We start from the raw sequence: 23,652 nt of genomic DNA on the forward strand, positions 1-23,652 counted from the left end.
TTCTTCTTAAACATAAAGTTTCTATATTCATTTTTTTTAAATCATGTTCCCATCATGCATCAAAACTACTTTACCTTTAGCCTTTACGGCATTTAACGTTTAGTTAAATAAATATATGACATAATCCTAATTTGATCTTTTGATGAAGTTTAACCTTCTATCCAAATAATATTACGCCTCACTTGTTTACAAATACAATGTAAACAAGAGACTTTGTTGTAAATTTTGAAATGGCAGACGAAAAACATATTAAAAAACAAAAACATACATTTAGATTTTGAGTTCTTTTAAATTTCATAAAAAAAAACATCATTTAAAACTAGAATTAAAGAGTTAAATTGCAAGCAAGGTTCAAAATGGTATTTACATTCAATAAACTACTTTTAGTATACAGTGCCATTACACCTTTATTGGCTTCCAATTGCGTTGTGAGTGAGTGGTATTCATGGGGATTTTGCACGGCTCCGTGTGGTAACAACGGTGTATCATGTCGGAGCAGAACTAAAGTTGTTACAGAATCTAATACAGGAATTTGTCCTGAGAGCCTGCTAGATTGTAAAGTTTGCAACAGATTTTGTTATAACAGCGGTTACCCCATGAAAGATCAATGTAAATGCGATAAAGGAATTAGTGGAAATTGTTGCGAGTATGGTGGAGGCCATATAACTTTACCACCAGATTATGTTCCATTTGTAAATTCAACAAAACAACCCGCAACAACGACATCTATAGGTGATTTAATACATTTTGCTATATATTTCAATACTTAACATATTCAAATATTTTTAACATATTATTAAAATATTTAATTCTTATTAACGCTAAACAACATATTTTTGATCGTTTACGGTTTTTACATTTGGTTGGTGTAGTTAATGTGTATTCTATATTTTAAAAAAAAGCGTTTTTATTTTATGATAATGAATTTTGTTTTGCATCCCCTATTCAACGTGGAACGTGAAAAATTTTTACATAGGCTTACCACCTTAATGCTTAACATTTTATATTCTTAATATTGATTAGCATTATCTTTTTAAATGCGACATTGTTACAAAGTTTTGACGCGCATAAATGTACAATTGTTACAGAAGCCTGGATGCAAAGTGTTATAGAACCAATTTACAAGATAACTAGTTATTCAGGTTGCTGCTATGTTGTATAAACATTGCTTATAAATGTGAACCGCATTGAAATTTAAATTATGTTTTGATTTCGCGTGACGTTTGAAATCGTCTTGCGTAAAAGTTTCAATTATTAAATGTAATCTGTTTTTTTATTTAAATTGTAACTTTTATGGATTATCTCAATTATAAACATATTTAGCCGCTTTTGTTTATAAAAATTAATATAAATTTCAAACTTTTTATAAAAGATTACTCCTATATTGAAGGATTTCATGTTCCTTAAGATTACCGTGTTTACAAACAGCCAAATGTTTACAAATTTTGTGCTGAGTCCATAATATATAGGCGGCAGCGTTTTTTATTTCATTTATTTATGTTTCCAACAAGCATTGAAAAGATGGCGCCATGTTTTGAAATGGCATTAACAATAAAAATAAAACAATATTATTTTATAGTTATATTCATTTCAAAATTAAATTTATTATTTTTTTTTATTACTTTTTTGAATTTTCTTAACTAACTTTTTAATAATAATTTAAAGCTTAAAAAAAGTTGTCAAGAAGTAACATAATTAAAATGAAAAAACCGACTAAAATATTATTACAAAAAAAGTAAAAAAGGATTTTAGTAGTTCAAGCCACACTATTAAGAGTTACAAATGTGTTTTTATTTGGAAACTCGTCATTAATAATAACATACTTATTTAATAATATATAACATATAATAATATACATAGGGGAGGGGGTTAGTACTTTTGTGACGACTCATACAAAACTTGCTTCTTAAGTGTTACGATTTGGAGACGAGGGGGAGGTCAATAACGGTCAAAAATTGCGTAACGTGTTTTACGGATGAACCCTTAGCAATTAAAAAAAATATGCAATAAAAGTCTTATATTATCCATTTGTATTTTTTTTTTTTTTTGAATGATATAGCTTGATTTTTTGAAAATACTTTGTAGATTGAGTGACACCCTTTTTGTTCTACTAACCTGCGCATATAGGAATAACTAAATAAACAAATTAATCAATTTTATTTTAAATAATGTTCAATAGTTTTTATTTTATTATATGTTTTTTTTTTATTATATGAATATAAGTTTGTCTAATTAGAAATAACGTTAAATTAATATGTTTGTTTAAACACAAAAAATGTTTATTTAAATATACTTTAAAAATGGTTTATTATGTAGATTTTTCAATAAAAAAGTAAAAACTCGTGGTTATTTTAAATAAAATTTCAGCAATTAATTACACCGGTCTTCAAAAAAAAAAATTTTGTGCCTAGAATTTTATAACTTTTAGGCGTAGTCGTAAGAAATAGATAATCTAGTCCACTCGGGCTGTAATATTTTTCTAATATTCGCTAAAAATACTTGAAAACAATCGTGCGCTTGGAAACAGAATGCACAAAATGTCGAAACTCATTGAGACATTGATGCATCATTTGATGTAGATGCATTACTTTTCTCCAGGTTTTTTATTGCCTGTTATCAAAAATGCCATACTTTTTTCTCTAGAAAAAATAAATAAATAAGGTCCTTGCTTTTCACATTTGCCGATAGTACTAAAAGTCTAAGTTTGCCGTCTGTACTATATGATATTCATATTCCGATTTGTTGGTCTAATAGGGTTAAAGTTGCAGATATGTCGAACTAAAATTCATTGATTGGGGGTGGGGAGGGTATTACACTATTCGCGCCAGTCTTAAATGTACAGTGGCTTATAGTAATACATGAGGTCCCTACCACTGCTTTCTTCTTCCGTCCGTTTCGATGTATTTACATTTAGTTTTTGGTATTCCTATTGCCAGTCAATGTATTTATTGCCAAATAAAACACAAAACATATAAATTTATCTATATATTTAAATCAACAAAATATTTGTGGTTGTTATAATGTTTTGGTTTGCAAAAAAATTGGAGATTGATAATTTGAAAATGAAAACGACAAATTTAATCTAAATTTGTTTAAATTCAATTATTTTAGTTAATTAAAATGTGTTGTAGAGCACACTTTGCTTTGCTTAATGGTTTAACTTTATAAAATATCTGAAATCAAAATAGGCACTGTAACGATTTATATAAATTTATAAAAACAACTTATAAATATTTTCATATTTTTAATAATAAACTTCATTACTTTATTGCAATAAACTTTTTGTCAAATAATGAAAAAAAGAAACACGTTTAAAATCAAATAAAAAGTAGAGCTAAAGTAATTAAACTTTTAATTAAAAATATATTGCTTTAAATAAATAAGGAATGCTTTTAAAATCCCAAAACAGCAAACTTCAGACACATTACAATTAAGAGTTCTCAGCAAATAATAAAAACGAAAGTGTCAATGAATAAATGTCAACCGAACAAGACAAACCTAATATGGTTGTTCTTTATTTAAAACAACATAGTTCTTTGATTTTGGTGTAGGAAGTTTTCAGTGGTTTTTTATAAGTTAATATAGGAAAGTATATTCTGATGATAACACTCAAATTCAATTAAGTAATGCATTAAAGCAAACAATTATTGAGTATGGAAGTCAAACAAACTTTATCTTTAATCAAATTGAAGAAAAGCCATGGAACAGTATTGTAAAAAGGACTTTTTAATCTACCTATTTTAAATAATTTTGGATATTGACAAAAGTTTAAAAAAATAAAACATTATACTGGTCAAAATTTCATATTTGCTAAGCAAATCATAATTTCAAAACACATGTTAATGTAAACAAGAGATTTCTTTGGTTTCAAAGAACACTTAAAAAATATGTCTAAAGATACTTTTCTAAAATTTCTAAATTCTGTTTCAAGTAGTTCTGTAATAAATTTTCCTAACATAATATATTAGTAACAAAAGTTTCTCATAATAGCGTTTTAATCAGCGACTATTTCCTCACGTGTATAATTTGTGAAAGGCCTTGTGACATGTGTTGAAATTTTATGTCTATTTTCTGATTTTTTTTCATGCATAATGCTGTATCACAAAAATCCAAAACAAACTTTTTTTTGTTTATCATTTAGATCTCTGAGGAAGCTATTTGATCATTATTGAACCTAAAATATATACCGACACTTTTTAGATTAAAAGTTTTCTATTATGTGACAGCAAAATTAAAAAAATCACCTTTTGTCTTGTTAACATTGAGATAGTAGAACTTTCAGGTTGATTAAGAAAAACATCGTAAGTATTATCAGGAAAAAACATTTTGCTTTCTGAGTTCATTATTTTGTATGTTTTTGATAACGTGGACAAAAGTCAAACAACAAGAGTTCCATCTGTAGTTAACCAAATTTTTTCATTAAATGTTAGAGTTAGATTTCTATCATATATAAATTCCTTTGCTTTGCTATTTGACTCTCTTACTGATTCTAAAGTTAAATGAATTTGATTACATAAAAATAAGGAATTTATTTGTTTACAGGTTTTTACAACATTTTTAAAAGAAATTTAGGACCATCAAACATATAACTTGTATTATAAGTTATCATAACATTTAAAATACTTTTCAAAAGAGAATTTAAATCATTGGTTTTCCAAAAACAGCAACTTTCTGAAACAATAACATTTTTGTAATATACACCTTAACACAGAGAATAGTTCCTAGTAGAAACTTCTAGAGTAGAAACTTCTAGAGTAGAAACTTTTAGAATAGAAACTTCTAGAGTAGAAACTTTTAGAGTAGAAACTTCTAGAGTAGAAACTTTTAGAGTAGAAACTTCTAGAGTAGAAACTTCTAGTGTAGAAACTTCTAGAGTAGAAACTTCTAGAGTAGAAACTTCTAGAGTAGAAACTTCTAGAGTAGAAACTTCTAGAGTAGAAACTTCTAGAGTAGAAACTTCTAGAGTAGAAACTTTTAGAGTAGAAACTTCTAGAGTAGAAACTTCTAGAGTAGAAACTTCTAGAGTAGAAACTTTTAGAGTAGAAACTTCTAGAGTAGAAACTTCTAGAGTAGAAACTTCTAGAGTAGAAACTTCTAGAGTAGAAACTTCTAGTGTAGAAACTTCTAGAGTAGAAACTTCTAGAGTAGAAACTTCTAGAGTAGAAACTTCTAGAGTAGAAACTTTTAGAGTAGAAACTTCTAGAGTAGAAACTTCTAGAGTAGAAACTTTTAGAGTAGAAACTTCTAGAGTAGAAACTTCTAGAGTAGAAACTTCTAGAGTAGAAACTTCTAGAGTAGAAACTTCTAGAGTAGAAACTTTTAGAGTAGAAACTTCTAGAGTAGAAACTTCTAGAGTAGAAACTTTTAGAGTAGAAACTTCTAGAGTAGAAACTTCTAGAGTAGAAACTTCTAGAGTAGAAACTTCTAGAGTAGAAACTTCTAGAGTAGAAACTTTTAGAGTAGAAACTTCTAGAGTAGAAACTTCTAGAGTAGAAACTTCTAGAGTAGAAACTTCTAGAGTAGAAACTTCTAGAGTAGAAACTTCTAGAGTAGAAACTTTTAGAGTAGAAACTTCTAGAGTAGAAACTTCTAGAGTAGAAACTTCTAGAGTAGAAACTTTTAGAGTAGAAACTTCTAAATTAGAAAAGTAAGTAGTAGAAAGTTCCTTGCAATTTTAGAATAAACTAAAAATCTATCTGAGAGGAATATTGTGCAAAATGTTATTTTAGTTTAACCTTTTTAATGTCAATTTTTAATGTTTTGATGTCAATCAGATCATATAATAAAGTGTTGCTAGACGTTTTAAAACTCGCATTTGGTAAACATTTTATCCAACGTTTTTCTTCTCTTTGTTTCTTGGAAATCTATTAATTTTTTAAAACGTTTTAATGATTGCTATAAACTTCATTAAAAAAGTTTTATAAACGGAGAGTGGATATTTAACAGAGTTTCTGTCTTTGCTACACAATTTTTTTTTGCTACAGGTTCTCGCTTGATGACTTTTAGTCACTGCGTAAAACCTCCTTGTTAATAAAAAGATTGCACTTAAATAGGCTAAACCTATAATAAATTATCGGGGGTATGTATAGAGTTGTTTCAAAATATGACAAATTGACTTTTGCTACAGTTGCTACAGTCGATTTGCCATTTATTTTAACTCCCAGTTCAATTTAAGTTGATACGCTGCGAAATGTTTGACATTCTTTCAAAATTTTATGGGCATGTGAGACAAATCCCGTTAAAACATGAGTTTTTCAGTAAAGCATTTCATTTTTCCGAATGTAATATTTCCGTATCATACTTCGCTCAGTGACGATTTTCGATAAACCTTTGAAGCGCCGCATTTTGACTACTCGTAACCTCCATATCTTATTTAAATTATTTTTCACTTTTGCATGAAAAATAATATGTATAAAATAAAAAAAGAAAAAAAACTGACTGTAGCAATTGCTACACTTGCTACAGCCTGGATCCGCTCCTGAATCAGGTAAAGTTTATGACATTTATAAAACTTACATTATCAAAACTTGATTCATTATGATTGATTCATTATTTAAAAAACATTTCCAGATACACTATACAAAGAGAGGTCCGGTTCTTTACAGTGGATTGGACACTAAAAAAAGAATAAAGAGTTTATCAAAGGAATACCTCAAGTGGCTATTTCTATGACTACGACTTTAACTATAATTTTGTCAATCAAGTTAAATATGATAACAGTTTTTTCATCTCTATTTTTTTAGATAAATATTTTTTAAAGGTGCAGTTTTACATGAAGTTTACAGTTCTAACTTCATTTTGTAAAGTTTTAACTCACATATACAAAGCTTGGTTACTGTATTCTATATATTTGTAATATTGTCCTTATACCAGTCAACTAGTTACAGGAAAATCCAACCGTGAATAACCATGCTGTAAATCATCCTCAGCTGCACTTAAGATTAGTATGCGAGTGTGGAAGAGATAAAAGTTGGTGATATGTGATATTTCTGTTATGCAAAGTGTTGTAGTTAAGTTAATCTAAAACGTACTGAATTGAAGATAGTTGTTTTATTTTTGTTGATATACCTAAGTAAAATGAGTTTTAAGTAGAAAAAATTGTGTGAATCATCTTGATGTGTTTTGCTACATATATGGAGAACATATGTTAAAAGAAAACAAAAAATAGTAAGTGACTTTGTAAAAAAGATTCACCTCGGATACTTTGGTGTTAATGATCACGATCAAAAAATAGTAAGTGACTTTGTAAAAAAGATTCACCTCGCTAAGCTAAAGCTAAGCCTCGCATTAGGTTTGTTAAATTTGTGCAGAACATATACGACAGTGGATTAGCGGGAAAAAAAAAGTATGGAATTCTTAACAAAAATGAAAGAAGAATATAACACCATTGCTTTAGTCTTAAAAAAGCTAAAGAATCAGGACATTAATAAATGATTTTTGTATACATAAAAACGGTAAAGTTTCTTCTTGAACAGCAAAGTGGCTACTCCAAATATTGTTACTTCTTGGGTCTCTGGCATAGCAGAAGTAAAACACACCAATGGCATAGAAAACAATGGGCTAAGAGAGAAAACGTGGACGTTGGGAAATGCCTTAAACGATACCTTTGTTGAATGAGAGAAAATAATTTTTCTTCCACTGCATATCAAGCTGGGGAATATAAAGCAATTCGTATAGGCTCTTGAATAAAGTAGGTCGCGCTTTGGATAGCTAGGAAAGAAGATGCCACAGTTACGAACGGACAAAATAAAGCAGGTATATTTAACGGTTTACAAATAAGAAAACTTATTAATGACTCTGCCTTCGTGAATTAAGTGAATAAGGTTGAGCAAAAAGCATGGACTTTCTTTGTAGCAGCTGTCAAAAGTTTTCCGGGGAAACGCAAAGATAAAAATTGTGTTGAATTAGTTAACGAGCAGTTTCTAATCCCTTGGGTGTAATATAAGTATTAAGATGCACTACTTACACAGCCATTTAGACCGTTTTACAGAAAATTTTGGAGACATGTGAGCATTTTTAGTAAGAAGCAAAGTGTGGGAAAGCAAAGTGGATTTCATTAATAATAGTGTTGTATATACTTCGCCTAAATATTATATCTTAAAAATTTGAGCTGACAGGCAAAATTTAACGGTATATAAGAAATCAGGGATTAAGTTCATATAAAATCAGCTACAATACCCCGGCACCAAAACAGAAGTTAACCAGTGTTATTAGTTTGAATTTTTAATTTATAATATTCATGATAACCAATATTTTAATTTAAAAATAAAGTTTTGTAAATCTAGTTGTCCTGATTTTTTTTTAAAAACATTAAACAAGTTGAGAAAACAACAACCGTAGGTAAAAAAATTCTTGAATAGAAAAAAACTATATATATAAATGATTTTATACGATATTTCAGGATAGTATAAATACCTTTGTTCTCAAAGATATTTCATATATAAAAACCGGTAAGTGCAAAAATAAATCAATTTAGCAACTTTTCTTAGATGTAAAAAATGGTTTCTAAAAGTAAGTTACGACATAACAAACAAACCTATGAAAAAATATAAAAAATGTTAAAAAATTTAAATGATAAAAAATTAAATATTGAAGAACAATATTTATTTACTTCCTTTAAAAATATTGTATCTTTACCATAGATCAGTGGTAGATTATAACTTGTTGAGCCCTGGTGCTTTTTTAAAGCAGGAGGCCTTTTTCCATGTCATTATTCAAGTATTTTATTTTCAAAGTTCCTTTTTAAAAGATCTTTTTTTGAATCAGAACCCCCAAAACTGCTCGGGTCAAGGCTATAGTTTCACTAGTCCTCACCTTATACAGCACTGCCATGGATTCCAGAAGTTAACCCAAATTTGAGAAGCTTATAATAAAAATCAATAGCTTTAATTTAAAAGTTAGAGAAGCACTACAGACTACAGTGATATGAATGTACACTTTCTGACTGTCATCAGAATCGGGATGACGAAGATTATGTCACAACTTTTTATTTGAAATTAATGCTTCGTTTTTATATAAAAAGAGACTTTTTAATTGATTTATTTTGCTATTAACTGTCTTATATATAATGCATATATTTGGTTGCGAGGATTTTTATACTCACTTAGAATATGAAGTTTTTATATAGTTATATATCAATAAACTTTTTAAAGAGGTTATTTTAATCTTCCGTACCTTAAACCAATCTTCCTTAGACTTCCATTCACTTAAAATGAGTGTTGCAAGTTCATTAGCATATTGAAAAGTTTCCTTTATAGAATCTATTATTTATTGCTCACCATTTTCATTTTTTTATGTGGTCGTTTAGAAGCTCCGAAAATTCCTTACAATCTTATCACAGAGCAGCACTCAAAAGCAATTTATTAGAAATTTCACACCTCCTTCTGTACCAATGTCATTTCGGATCTCTTGGTTCTAATCCAAGACTCTAACCACAATGCAACAGCTGCTACAATTTTCACATTGCTAGGTTAAAAGGTCTTCCTCATATATTGTTTATATCTTATGTATAAATTGGAAACCCAAAGTAACCTTGCTAAATTTATTTTTAAAACTGAATTTTCAGTTATATAGAGTTATAAATATTTTTTGAGAGATTCTTCTTCTAATTTATTTTTTTAAAATAATAAACCATATATTTAATGCCTTTGGATTAAATAATATTTTTATTGGAAATGTTTGGAGATCATCTACAGCATATCTTCATAATAAAAAATGAAAAGTTAAGGAAAAAACGCCTTTCTACTGTATCTATTTTGAAAGCTTGTGATAATTTATTTCTGGCGTATTTCTTTTTATTATTGGGTCTTTGCTTAAAAAAAACCATAAGATAAGTAGTCAATATGAGCAATTGCTGACTATGATGTTTTCACTCAAGTATACCAAAGATGCATGAAAAGTTCTATTTCACGTTTTTTGAAAAAGTTTTCAAAGAAATTTTTATTGTTTTTTATAGTAACAATATGTGAATATGATGCAAAAGAAATACAATGCCCAACTAAAACATTGATAAGAATTCAAAGTGCTATGTATGGTAGACTTGACAACGCAGTATGTAACACTGGGAACTTTAACGTATTAAACTGCAAAAAAAATGTTGAAGAAGTTGTGCAAAAATTATGCAACAACAATAATAAATGTGTTATAGCTTCTAATAATGATCAGTTTGGCGATCCATGTTTTGGTGTTTTCAAATATACATTTATAAGCTATGTCTGTTATTCGGAAAGTAAGTTCTGTTTTCATACGGTTTTTGTTTTAGTATAGCCTTTAGTTACAAAGTAGTTTTGTTGTTTTAGTATAGCCTTTAGTTACAAAGTAGAATCACTGAACACTTTTGAAACGGTTACTAGTCACTATTTAACTTAAAATTAAGAATGCACTAAAGATGATATTTTTATGAACACAGAACAAAAACATTTTATTCGAAAAACTTATCAAAACAAATTTATCTTCAATTATCCACATTATCAAAATTATTTCCCTCTTTTTCGATTTTGATTTTAAAAGTTGTCTATTTTTTTTTGGCTTCAGTCAACTATTTTTGAACTTTGCAGATATGCTTTCCTTTTAAAATTGTTTTTTTTTCATGTATCACTAGTCACAACTTCAGTCAATCTGTTTATGGATTTTATAAAAAACTTTTTGATACATAAGAACTGTAGCACTAAAAATAAGTGTTTATTCTTAATGATCACATATGACACGTTAAAAATCACAACCTTTTCAATTACGCTAATATTAATGGATTGTATCTTTTATCACTATCACCATATACCTCAGATAAAATCTAATTATATAAAAAAACAGCTATAGTAGAAAATGCTATTTTGGGAATATGAGTAACAGACATCAACCCTTTTAATCAAGAAATTTTTTATGAATCAGTAATTTGAAAATTCATGTTTAACAGTAAATAATACAAACCTAATATTTAATGATAAAATTGATATAAATCACTCTTTTTTTGATTTTAAACTCTCCTCAGCTTTCTTTAACTAATACATTATCGATTTTCACTTACGAAGAAAAAAGAAAAGATAAAAAAAAAGGGAAAAGTCAGAAAGTTTTATAAGCTTATCCTAAAAATTAACTTTGCGTGAGGCGTACAACAAGCAAGAAATCTTGTTTAGTTTTAGGTTTATAAGTTGAAATAGTGTAGTGATGTTAGTAGGAGATAAAAATAGGTGTGTATTTTTGGCAAACATTATTGTTTTTAATCTGGATACGTAAGGAAGATTGTTAATATATATAAGAAAAAGAAACTATCTGAGAAAACACCCTTGCGGAACACTATAGATAATCCTTAACAAACTCATAAAGGAGCGCCAATAGGTTCATATTGTTTGCGATTAAATAAATAACTTTTTAACCATTTTAAAACATTATCAGTTATTCCACAATGTTTATGTTTTTAAAAAAAAATTCGTGGTCTGAAATACCAAAGGCTAAATATAAAATATAAGTCAATGAAGATGCCTAAGCTATACCTCAACTTTTTAAACAATTCAGTGAATTACTGTTCTTTACTTCTTAACTGGAGAACCACTTGTTCTCGTTTTGGTCAGTGAGGTGGGAAACATACATTGTTACTATTTTGTAATCCACCATGTATCCAAATAAACATGGTTTAAATAATTTACTGACATGTTTTGAAAAAATATCTCCAAAAAGCCTTTATTATGCGCCTATTTATTTATTTTTGCTTAATTCTAAACCTGCGAAGATAATTTTAATCTTTACCCGGTCGGAAATCGAACAGCTTATATTTGTAAGGGTTCGTCCATGAAGTACGTACGCTTTTTTTTTTGTCAACCTTCCCCCACTTACCTCCTACCCCCCCCCCCCCCTCGTTTGCAATACACTTTTTTAAGTACCCTCCTCCTCCCTTAAAGTACCTATGCTTTTAACCTATTTATCTAATATTTTATAATATTTCTTTAAATTTAGTGTCTCCTCTCTTTTATAATTGACCCACTCCCCTCCCATCTTATATACCCATTGCGTAATTTATAGACGATCCGGAATCAATGATATTCCCGGTAGTTTTAAAAACAACCAAACCAGTAATAATAATAATAATAATGAAAATGAAAAAATTTTAAAAAAATGCGCAATTCAAATTTATGGTAAAATTCCTATGTTTATTTTTTTATTTATTTATTTAATTTCTCATGTAATTTATTTTTTTATGTTAACATTTTTTTAGTCAGCCTGGTTTATCGGGCCATTTCAATACAATAAATCAGCTCCTAAAAACGCATGTTATGTTTTAAATATTGTACATACATATATCACTATTTTGGCAGTAGAGTACTGTGTATTTTGAAAATAGTCTGACAGAAAAACAAAACTTGATTAAAGCACCAACCATTTCTACATCTAGTGATTTAAAAATCAATTAGCAAGTTCTAGTTACCAAATACCCAGTAAAAGCTATTAAATAGCTTCTGCTGACAGTAGAATTTACAGTAGTACTGTGTTAGCCATTCCAGACGATTTTTTTATAATTCAAACAAGGATATATAATTTATATCATTGTATAGAGCTTGATTTGACTTAAAAAATGAGGGGTCATTCGGCTTTTGAAGTTAAGCGGATCCAAAGTTATTGAACTTTTTGTAGTTGAAAAATTGATGATTTTTGACGTAAGGTGTCGTGCTTAAGTATGGAAAATTTGCAGTGTTAAGGCGCCGAAAAAGAGAGTATTTTTAAATCATATTGACTTTTGAATTACTTTTGAACCGTTATTACATTTGACTTGAAATTTTTCATATCGATTCAACAACTATAATAAAATAAAATACCAAAATATTTTTATTTAATTCAGTCGGGGTTGTCCAGATTCGTCTATTTTAAAGACTGTGGGCTTTAACTTATTTACTTAGTTTTGATGTCATATTGACTTTAGAATAACTTTTGAACCATTATTACATTTGACTTTAAATTTTCCATAGTGATCCAACAAATATAAGAAAATAAAATACCCCAAAATTTTTTTGTTCAAATGATGAGATTTACCAGAACCATCTATTTTACAGACTAAGGATTTTCACATATTTACTTAGTTTTAGAAAATAAAATTTGGGGTTATATTATAGTTACACCATACAAATATGCATAAAGGAATCATGAAATCCAAATAATACATCATTTTGAAAGTATTGTATAATTTAGAGAACGGTCAGTAAATTACTTCCAAAGGGCTGTAGGGCACAAACCAACCGACTTTAAATATATTTGATATTTTTGAACCGTTATTAAATTTGATTCGAAATTTTTCATAATGGTCCCATTTTTATTCATCTGACGAGAATAACCAGCCGTTGAGCAGCCGTGGCGCAGTGGTTAGAGTTCTGGCTCAGAACCCAGAGGTCCCAGGTTCGAATGCTCTTCCGCGGTGCTCCGTGATAAGACCGAAAGGACTTCTGGGAGCACCTAAATAACCTAAAAAAAAAAAAAAAAACAGAATCATCTATTTTACAGACTGATGGTTTTCACTTATTTACTTAGTTTTGGAAAATAAAATCTGGGGTTATATTATAATTACCCCATACAAATATGCATAAAGGAATCATGGAATCCAAATCATACATCATTTTGAAATTATTGTATAATTCACAGACTGGTTAGTAAATTACTGCAAAAGAGCATTGAAATATGTCGAAATTTTTCAGAATGACCTATTTAACAGACAGAAGATTCTTCAATAAAGTTAAAATTTAATTTTTAATGAAAATAACTTACAGCAAACAAACTTTCTGCAATTTGAAGTAATTTTAACTGCAATAGGCAGGTATAACAGCAGAAATTATATTTAAAAATGTAAAAATATTATTATTATAAACACAGATACACAATAACGTGTTAAAAATATTTTATTAATTTATTTTAAAAATATATAAATCAAAAACATTTATAACTAAATAAGTATAAAAAAAGAAACTTACTCTTTAAGATTGTTTATGTGAACCTATGAAAACGCCTACGATAAAAAAAATGAAAATAACATAAAAAAATGTTTTTATTCTAAAACTTATTTCTTGGCTTTTAGTGAATGATTAGAAGTAGCAAGTTTCAGTAACGAAACAAACTAATAATCATTTATTACACCATTTTTTAGACACCATCGAGAAGGTAAGCCAAGTTGTCTATCGACACATAATATCACAACAATAATATCACAATCACAAAATACACAGACCCTGTGGCAATAAACGCTCCTAATTCACACTAGTGTCACTAAGTAATGGGTTAACTTTTAACCAAAACAAATGATCATCCTGAAAAACTTAAAGATGGCTCTATTTGCAGATGACATAAGAAACATATCGATTTCAATCATCTTGTTTTCGAACTGACTTACTAACTGTTGCTACAGAACGGTACTTCATAGCATTAGATAGAGGTGGTTAGGCAAATTTTACTGCTTTGGATATCAAAGGCTTTCGATAAAATCTGACATGATGGTCTTACCCATCTTTTTTCAATCTTTTAAGTCATCTGTTAATTGTTATCTAGCTATATAAACTTCGTCTTGGCTCTTCCAGTAACTTCCAACTTTAAAAGTGGTTGCATGCAGTGGTTGCTTTGTTAAAATAAAGATAATTAAAAAAAAAAATCTCGTGTGTATTAACAAAAGATTTTTTAAGCTCTGTTTTCTCTTAAAAATGATGATTTCTCTGATGTTGTTGGTTTGTTACCTTCTGATGCTTGCTCTACCCCTACTTCTATCCACAATAGTGAAATTGTTCCCAATCAAATTACTGTTTTTGTACCTTCTGATTTAATTTTGAAAATTGCCAATGATGACTTTTCATGCTCTGTTACCCCAACTTCTATTGTATACATCCTTTTAGGAAATGGTTCTAAAAACCTTCTTATTAAAACGCAATTTAATGAAGAGAATCTCCCAGTTTCCAATTTGGATAAAAGCTACCTTATTATCTGGTGATTTCACCTATCAAATAAAGAAAAATTAATTTGTAACATGTAATTGACGTTTTTGAAGGAGGTAGATATATTTAATGGTCTTATTATAAGCAAGGTTTTTGAGTCTTTAATTAACAAAAACTTAAGCTCTCCTCTTGAATCTAATAACCTACTTTCTGATCATCGCTATGGATTTCGATGGTCTCGTTCTACAGCTGATACTACCATTTATTCCTGTCTTGATAAGAACCCAACACTCTCTGATTGCTTGGAGGGGGCATTTGAGCTAGAAAAAGATCTCACTTCTGCTACAGCATGGGGCTCACAGTGGTTGGTGAACTTTAACTCTAAGAAAACTTTTTTCAGCTAATCGTTATCGCTATAATCTAGATCTTCCTATAATTATGAACAGTAATGTACTCCATGAGTCATCTACCCTTTATCTTTTAGCATTAACTCTTACCTCCGATTTTTCTTGTTTGCAAGTTTAAATCAGAAGATAGAAAAACAGTAACTTGATTTTTTTCACTATTGTGGATATCAGTAGAACAAGCATTAGAAGGTGACAAACCAACAACATCCGGAAAAGCAGCAATAAAAGATAAAGCAGAGCTTAAAAAATACTTTGTTAAATCAAAATTTTTGGCACGATTTAATTTTGCAATAAAATTTTTTGACTTTTGAAGGCACTTGATCAGCATAACTTTAGATATAGGGTATTGAAACAAGGATGTAAAAAATACTGAAAGATTCGGCCATGTCAAGTTAAATGTATCTTTTTCTTTACAAATTTGTAAAAAATGGCGATTGGTTAAAACCAAATCTGGATTTTTGAGAAATACAATGGCTCCATTAATATTTAGATAATCCAAAACAGTGTCGGATGCTAAAATTAAAAGTAAACTTAATTTAAGTGACAAAAAGAAAAATAAGGGGTGGATTATTTTGGTTTTAACAAATAGAATTATTAAAATGAAAAAAATTTGTGCTACAGTATTCCTATTTTATAATTTTGACTTACTTTCTTGACTTATAGATGGAGCATCCATTTTGTTAAGACTATTGTTAATTTCAACACCTAAAAGAAGGGAATTAAAATAATTATTACTTGAGTTTATAGTATTAAGCCAACAAACAAATAGAGGCAAATAAATATAAAAAGAAATAAAGAACTTCTTACACAATTCCATTTTCGTAAGCTCCTGTTGAATACTATTTTTAGGTTTTTGTTTTGAAAAAAATAGTTTAAATAAAAGCAACTTGTAGTTAAAATAGTAAAAATCAAGATTTTAACTTTCTTGAAGAACGCAGACCTTTTACCTGGGAAAAAGTAAAAGATTTATTTTCATTTGATTAAAATTTTAAGAATTATACTTTCACTTGCAATTTAATTTTCATAATTTAACCAAAACAAACGCAAAAATCAAAACAGATAACGTCATTAAATACGCGAAGAAAAGCATATATATACACATAATTTATAAATGCAAATCCTTAGTACCAATTCTTTAGGTAAACTTAAATAAATACTTGTTTTAAATAGAAGAAAGGCTAAATTTGCAATTTCCACCTGGACGTTTTTCAAAAACACTTTTTTTTCTATATAAATCAAGCTTGAAGTTTTTAAACGCTGAGAACTAAAATTTTTTGTATAAATGTTAAAAAACGTCCAGATTCAATTAGATTTTTCGTCCTTTTCTTAATAAATATGGAAAGTTTCATAAAAATTGGAAGTGTTTAAGTTTTAAGGAATCCTTACCTTCAAAAGCTTCGTTTTAAAAAAACGTTCCCGCGGCAAGTTTTTTTATGAAAAGTGGTCTCAAGAGATGGGTAATATATAAATGAAGTCATACAAAGCTTAGTACTTTCTATATATGGTTGGAAAGAGGTTAAGTAACACTAACTGATGCAAAAAACACAAGGCTCTTGCTTAATCATACAAAAAGGTATAAGAGTGCAAAGTTTATGAAAGTTACGTGTTTTTTGTCAAACGTCAAATGTTATTTGTTAAGCCGTGGAATCGCTAACTGTGTATTTGATAACTCGAACACATCTTGCCAATAAATTTTAAATTTTAAAATAATCTATTTTAATGAAAATACTATTTTTATATTAAGACCGTAATGGTTAATAGTATACTACAGTGTTTTTTTATAAATTTCAACAACTAATGTGTTCCGTTACTATCGTAATATAGTGTATACACATGTATATATAAATTATTTCTATATAGATCCTTGTTTGGGATATTTGGCTATTGAAGATTATCAAAGAAGTACTGCTTTTATTGGATCTGTTAGTGGTCCTCTTGCATGCGATAGACCTTTCAAAACAACATGGTATCGCTTTACAAGTGGTGCTGGTGGAAAAATACCAACTAAAGATCCTCCACCCTACTCATGCGGTAATTTGTTTTTATAGAGTAAACAATATATATTTGTATATATTAAGGGATGCCATTCTCTTCTTTTTTTGTAGGAGAACTCGAGGCTAAACTAATTAAAGTTTTTACTGCATTCTCCCATAGAAAAATAAAGGAGAATGGCAACTCTATACATACACACACACACACACACACACACACACACACACACACACACACACACACACACACACACACACACACACACACACACACACACACATATATATATATATATATATACATATATATATACACACACTGGGCAGCCAAATTATTAGTTACGGTTTGTTTTTTCACAAAAACTGCAATTAAATATGAATTTTAAATGAATAAATTTGCTTCTACTCTTACATTCTTTGAGATTTCAATATCAATAATAATAGTTTTTCATTTTTTTTTATATGAAGTTGTAACATTATAAATAATTGTTGCAATTTTTAGAATTGGTAAGATAGAATATGCAAAAATATGTGAAATGCGCCTTTTTACATATTCATGGCAAAATTGTTATTTGCGCAATAGCGTGTGCGTGACAAATAAAATTTTTGTCAACTGTTTCGTAAATTTTGGTGTCTGAAAATGGAAAAAATTATAGATATATCAAACGAAAAAATTACAGAAATATCTGCTTTGTTAAAACATTCAAATCACTCCTGTAAGCTGAATTAAATGTAAACTTGATAAAAAAATACATGTACAAAATGTCAGAATTGGAAATGTGACAGACCCCGCATCATTACCCCAAAAGATGAACAGGCAATTCGTAACATTTGAGTTAAAAAGCAAAGAAAAAATTCAATTACGAAAATCATACAATAAACCAATATTAGGATTTCTGACAGAACTGCAAGGTGTTGAATAGCTAACTGGGGTTTAAATGCTAAAGACCTGCAAGGAAATCTAAACATACGCCAGCAATGAAATTAAAAGGTCTCACTTGGGCCAAACAACACCTACATATTTCTGCTGAAGATTGGAAAAACATTTATATAAGTATTTATATTATTATTTTTATTTGTTTTCAGGTGTGTTTCTCAGATGAGTCACAATTTAAAGTATTAATATGTAAGCCTTCTTTTGTTAGACAATGGAAAAAAGAAAAATATTACCTAGACTGTGCTATGGAGATGGTAAAACATCCTCTAAAAGTGATGGTGTGGCCAGTTATATGTGGTAAGGGCTGTGGCCTTCTTTATATAGTTGAAGGGATAATGAGCCAGGATAAATATAAAACAGCATTAGCTACCAAATTAATTCCTCAGATACATGATTGGTTTCCTGATCCATCTAAATGCATCTTTATGCATGAGAATGCCTGGAAACTTTTAAACCGGATAATTGGGCACAAAACTATGACCAACAAATAAAACCTCATGGAGGCACTAAATAATGCCTAGCATAATGATCAGGAATTAAAAGTAAATGTAAAGAATTGTATATATATATATATATATATAATTATATATATATACACAATTATATATATATATATATTTATATGTATATACAATTCTTATATAAGAATTGTGTATATATATATATATATATATATATACATATATATATATATATATATATATATATATATATATATATATATATATATATATATATATATATATATATATATATATTTATATATATATATATATATATATATATATATATATATATATATATATATATATATATATATATATATATATATATCAGGGATGCGCAGTCCCAAAAGGACTCCGGCTTTATATCTCTACTTTTTCCATAGTTTTTACACTTTCCATACTTTTTTCTGTAGTACCCAGAAGCTCTAAACATGTTTGTTGAATTATTATCTGCTATAATAAAAAAATTCATGAGATTTAATGACTTGAAACTTATTGTTTTTAAGCCCTGAGTCCTGGAATCCTGGAGTCCTTGCCGCCATTATCCCTAAGGACTAGTAGTCCATAAACTTATTTATATTTTTAGAGCTCCTGGATACCAAAAACTTGGATAAAGTAATCTTTTTGTGACTTTCAAATCTGGAGTCCTTTTTGCGACTCTGCATCCCTGATATATATATATATATATATATATATATATATATATATATATTATATATATATATATATATATATATATATATATATATATATATATATATATATATATATATATACACACACAGGGTGTTAGTCAGGAAAAAAATTCATACAGCGTTTTAGCGAAATTAGGAATTTAGGTGCCGCCGAAAAAAAAAAGAGGTCATTACATTCTGACATTTAAAAAAGTAGATACAATTTTTTAGAAACAATTAAGTTTCAATAAAAGTTTTATATTTTTGCTGGGTATTCATAGAGTATTTTTGCTGGGTATTTTTGCTGGGTATTCATATTCATAGGAATATTTTTCTATTTTATTTTTCAGGAATATTTTTATATTTTTTAAATGTTTAATTCTAATTATTAAACTTTTTTAATTTTTAGCAATCTTCGTCAGTTTTTATTTTTAAATCGCTTATCTCCTTTGTTTAATATTGTAGAGAGAAAAAAAAAAAAAAGACAATCGTTTGCAATTTTTTTAATGATTGAATTAATAAATTTATTCATTGAAACTTTGATCTATTTTAATTGCGTACGTCGCTTTTAAATGCAGTTGTAAAAGGTTTAAACGATTAGTTACACATATTGTCTTCTATTATTTTTATTTTCATTTTTAAATTATAAATGTAAAAAAAAGGCTAAATAGTATTTAATTTTTAACAAAACATTTTTGACAATTTCCAAGATCCTCTTGAAACTTTTTAACTTGCTGAAACAACTTTTTAATTAACCACAGTCGATAAAAAACGTTATATATATACGTTATACGTTATACGCTATACGTTATACGTAGGAATGCCAGAAATTTACGGCTTTTATGACGGAAAACTCTAAAAAAAATTATTACAGGTTTTTAAAATCCTTAAAATTTAATTTTCGTAAAATCCAGACGTTGGCAACCCTAATTATATGGAAAGATTTTGAATGTTTCAGTTTTTAAATACTTTAGCATTTTAAAACTAAAAATTTTAAAATACTTAAAAAAATTTTCTTAACTTTCTTACATAGTTAATCGCATTATTGTTCCTCATATTTTATATTACAATTTTTATCATAGATACATTCAAAAGTTAAAAAACTTATTAAATCAATAGCTTTTAAATGAAAGTTAAATTAAAGTTTCCGAAATTTAAATAACTTTTAATTGAAAAACTTGGTTGGCTCGCCAATTTCCGTCAAATATAATGCTACTTTAATTTAAATACTCGGTGTAGTTAAGGCGATTTACAAATTATTCGAACTTATTTATTTGAATTTAGCATGATTTTATAAGCGTAATATGTCCAAACAAAAGCTTTAGATGTTTTTTCGCTTCAGGTTTTTTAATATTTGAAGAAACCTTTCTCTTTTTTATATAATTTTCTAATCCTTTTTACTACCCATAATAATGAATTTAAAGAATACCATTTCGGAGTCTTTAGATCACTTTCACTCATCGGCGTTAACTAAATTTAGTTAAAAACCTTTTGAAAAAGTGCCTTAATTTTCTATAGATCCTAGTTCTAATCGTCTCTGACCTATATTAGCTTTACATAGTTGTCAAAATACAATATTTTTATCAATTTTTACAAAAAATACAAGAATTCCGACCAAAAAAGAACTTGCAATTAAGAACAAGCGCCAATAAACGATCGGAATAGATCAAATTTTTAATCTATGATGTTCATTTTACCTAAAAATCGTGTTTATTTAAAATCTTATTCGAATTTGGACAAGCGATTGGGATTTTAAAAAGATTTAAAAAAAAGAAAAGAGTCTTCGGTCTGGGTTTTTTCGCTTCAAACATTTATATTTTATGATAACGCAAAATTTATCATTTTATTTTTTTCGTCTTTTCACGATTCACAGACCTGATCATTTAGCGGAAATATGCCGTAGTCAACAAAATATCATACAGACGCTATAGTATTTTAAAATGTGGGTATCAACTAAATTTAATCGGCATATTTAAATATCTAGTAAATTAGGTATTTAAGTAAAAAAATATATTTAAATACAAAAACTAATTTTTTTTTTTTTTTTAATTTACAGATATACATTAAATTTCTACGTAAATTTTGTATTTGTAAATTTAAAAAAAAAAAATTTTTGTAATTATTGTAAATATTGTTAATAATTAATAATATTATTTAATTATCTTCGTTTATGTTTTACGCAAATATAAAATATACAATACGTTTCAGTGCATGTTTTATTTTTGATTTTTTTGTTGTTATTTTCGGTTTACTTTACCAGCTAACTTATTTTACCGAAATTATTAATAAATCTTTTAAAATAAAAACGTTATTAACTTATTTTAAATTATAATATTTATTAATATGCAAATTTTATTTGTAACTTTCCTAACTTAAGATAAACAACAAGAATGTAAATAAAGATTTTTTGAATAACAAAAATAAATTAATGAAATAATTTATAAAACGTATTGAACAATTTTAACTGGAGAATAACTGACGTCAATTAAAAATTAAAAATAATTTTTTTTTCAACTTTTGAATAAATGATCTTGCTTGTTAATGATGACACGTTTTTTCGCATCAACTAGTAAATCAAAAAAAATTCTTTTTTCAAATCCACGCTTTATGCAAGCAGAATTCTATTGGGCCTAGAAATTCTTTTTTTGTTATCTATTGTAGAAGAAAAATTTACTGTTTTTTTTTTTTTTTTAAATTTAAAAATTACTGTTTTTACTAAATTTTTCTTTTTTAACTTAATAACTTAAGACTTATTAACTTAATAACTTAGAACAATAGGTTTTTAACTTAATAACTTAAGACTTATTACTTAATAACTTAAAACAATAGGTTTTGAATCGCTGCGCTTTAATGTCTTCGAAACTGCAAATAATTTGCAAATTAATGATTTTTGTGACGTAATACGCAATTCATATCAAATAAATAAAATATATGGGGAAATACAAATTAAATTTTTGTTAACTTAATTAACTTTTTTTGGTCAAATTTTTCCATTTCCTTGTATTGTCATCGAAAATGATTAAGTGTGCAAAATTTGAGCAAAATTGGTTGAGAAAAAAGCTTTCAAAAATTGATTTCAAGTTTTGTGGCACACAAACATATATATATATATATATATATATATATATATATATATATATATATATATATATATATATATATATATATATATATATATATATATATATATATATATATATATATATATATATATATGGTTACTTTCTATATATATATATATATATATATATATATATATAGAAAGTAACCTTATATAAAGCATGGAAAAAATTGATCTTAATTCTTAATTCATTAACTTTATTCATTTCCCTGTCGTGCGTACTAACTGCGTTTTTTACTCGTCTAGCGCAACACTTTAAATCTGAAACTGATTTAATTTTTTTTTTTACCATGATCTTAAGAACCTTTGGGATTTTTAAACCAGGTGGGAAACCGCGTTATACTAGGTGCCATCAGGCTGGCAGGCTTTACAAATTACTTCTAATGATTGCCTTATTTTAAATAAACAACAAATTAAACAAATTTTGTTTAATTTGTTGTTTATTTAAAAAGTGAAACTAAATCATTGAAATCAAAAAAATATAATAGTTTTAAATTGAATAAACATTTTTTTTTTGAAAAAGTTTCCAAAAAAATATATATATATATTTTTTAAATAATAAAGTAATCTTTTTAAAATAGTAATTTTTAATCATTTCATTAGTAAGTCAAGTATAAGAAAAAATAATTTTAAACAATTCTTTGTAAAAATAGAAACAAAAAAAATAAAGCAATTAAATTATTCCATTGCTGCAGGAAGATTTTAAACTTATAATTTAAAGTATTTAAAAAAATAAATCTTATGAAAGATTTTTAGAAAGAGACGGAAAAATAGTTAAATTTAAACAAATCGTTTAAATTTATCATAAAAAATACATGCCTACTAAAAAAAATTTACATTTTTATTTTACACAAAGTGCGTTTACTTTAAACTATCATTATAATTAATTTTTTATTTTATTTAAAGCCTTCGCGTAAAATAAAAATGTTAATAAAGATCAATGATTAATTGTTGTTAGTAACATAATGATTTTTTTATTGCATTTAAATAGTTAAAACATTAAAACAGCCATGGTCAAATTGGTCAGTTACAGAGTGCGATCACACGCCATTCCTGTTCAAGCCTATATATATATATATATATATATATATATATATATATATATATATATATATATAT

The 23,652-nt window shown here is 27.3% G+C and overlaps 1 protein-coding gene across 4 annotated transcripts in view; it reads left to right on the plus strand.

The window, feature by feature from the left end:
- The window catches only part of LOC100198982 (von Willebrand factor D and EGF domain-containing protein), a 72,147-nt gene that overhangs the window by 16,993 nt on the left and 31,502 nt on the right, over positions 1–23,652 (plus strand). The window contains exons 1-3 of one of the 4 annotated variants that reach the window (XM_065795823.1): positions 250–732; positions 9,956–10,228; positions 17,165–17,335. In XM_065795823.1, the coding sequence (XP_065651895.1) occupies positions 357–732; positions 9,956–10,228; positions 17,165–17,335 (820 nt within the window). In that variant the 5' untranslated portion in view covers positions 250–356. Of the gene's footprint in view, positions 1–220; positions 733–9,955; positions 10,229–17,164; positions 17,336–23,652 lie in introns of those variants that run through there. The other 3 variants (XM_065795822.1, XM_065795825.1, XM_065795824.1) reach the window with 3 other exon arrangements.

This window comes from Hydra vulgaris, chromosome 04 (assembly GCF_038396675.1).
Source record: "Hydra vulgaris chromosome 04, alternate assembly HydraT2T_AEP".
NCBI lineage: Eukaryota > Metazoa > Cnidaria > Hydrozoa > Anthoathecata > Hydridae > Hydra > Hydra vulgaris.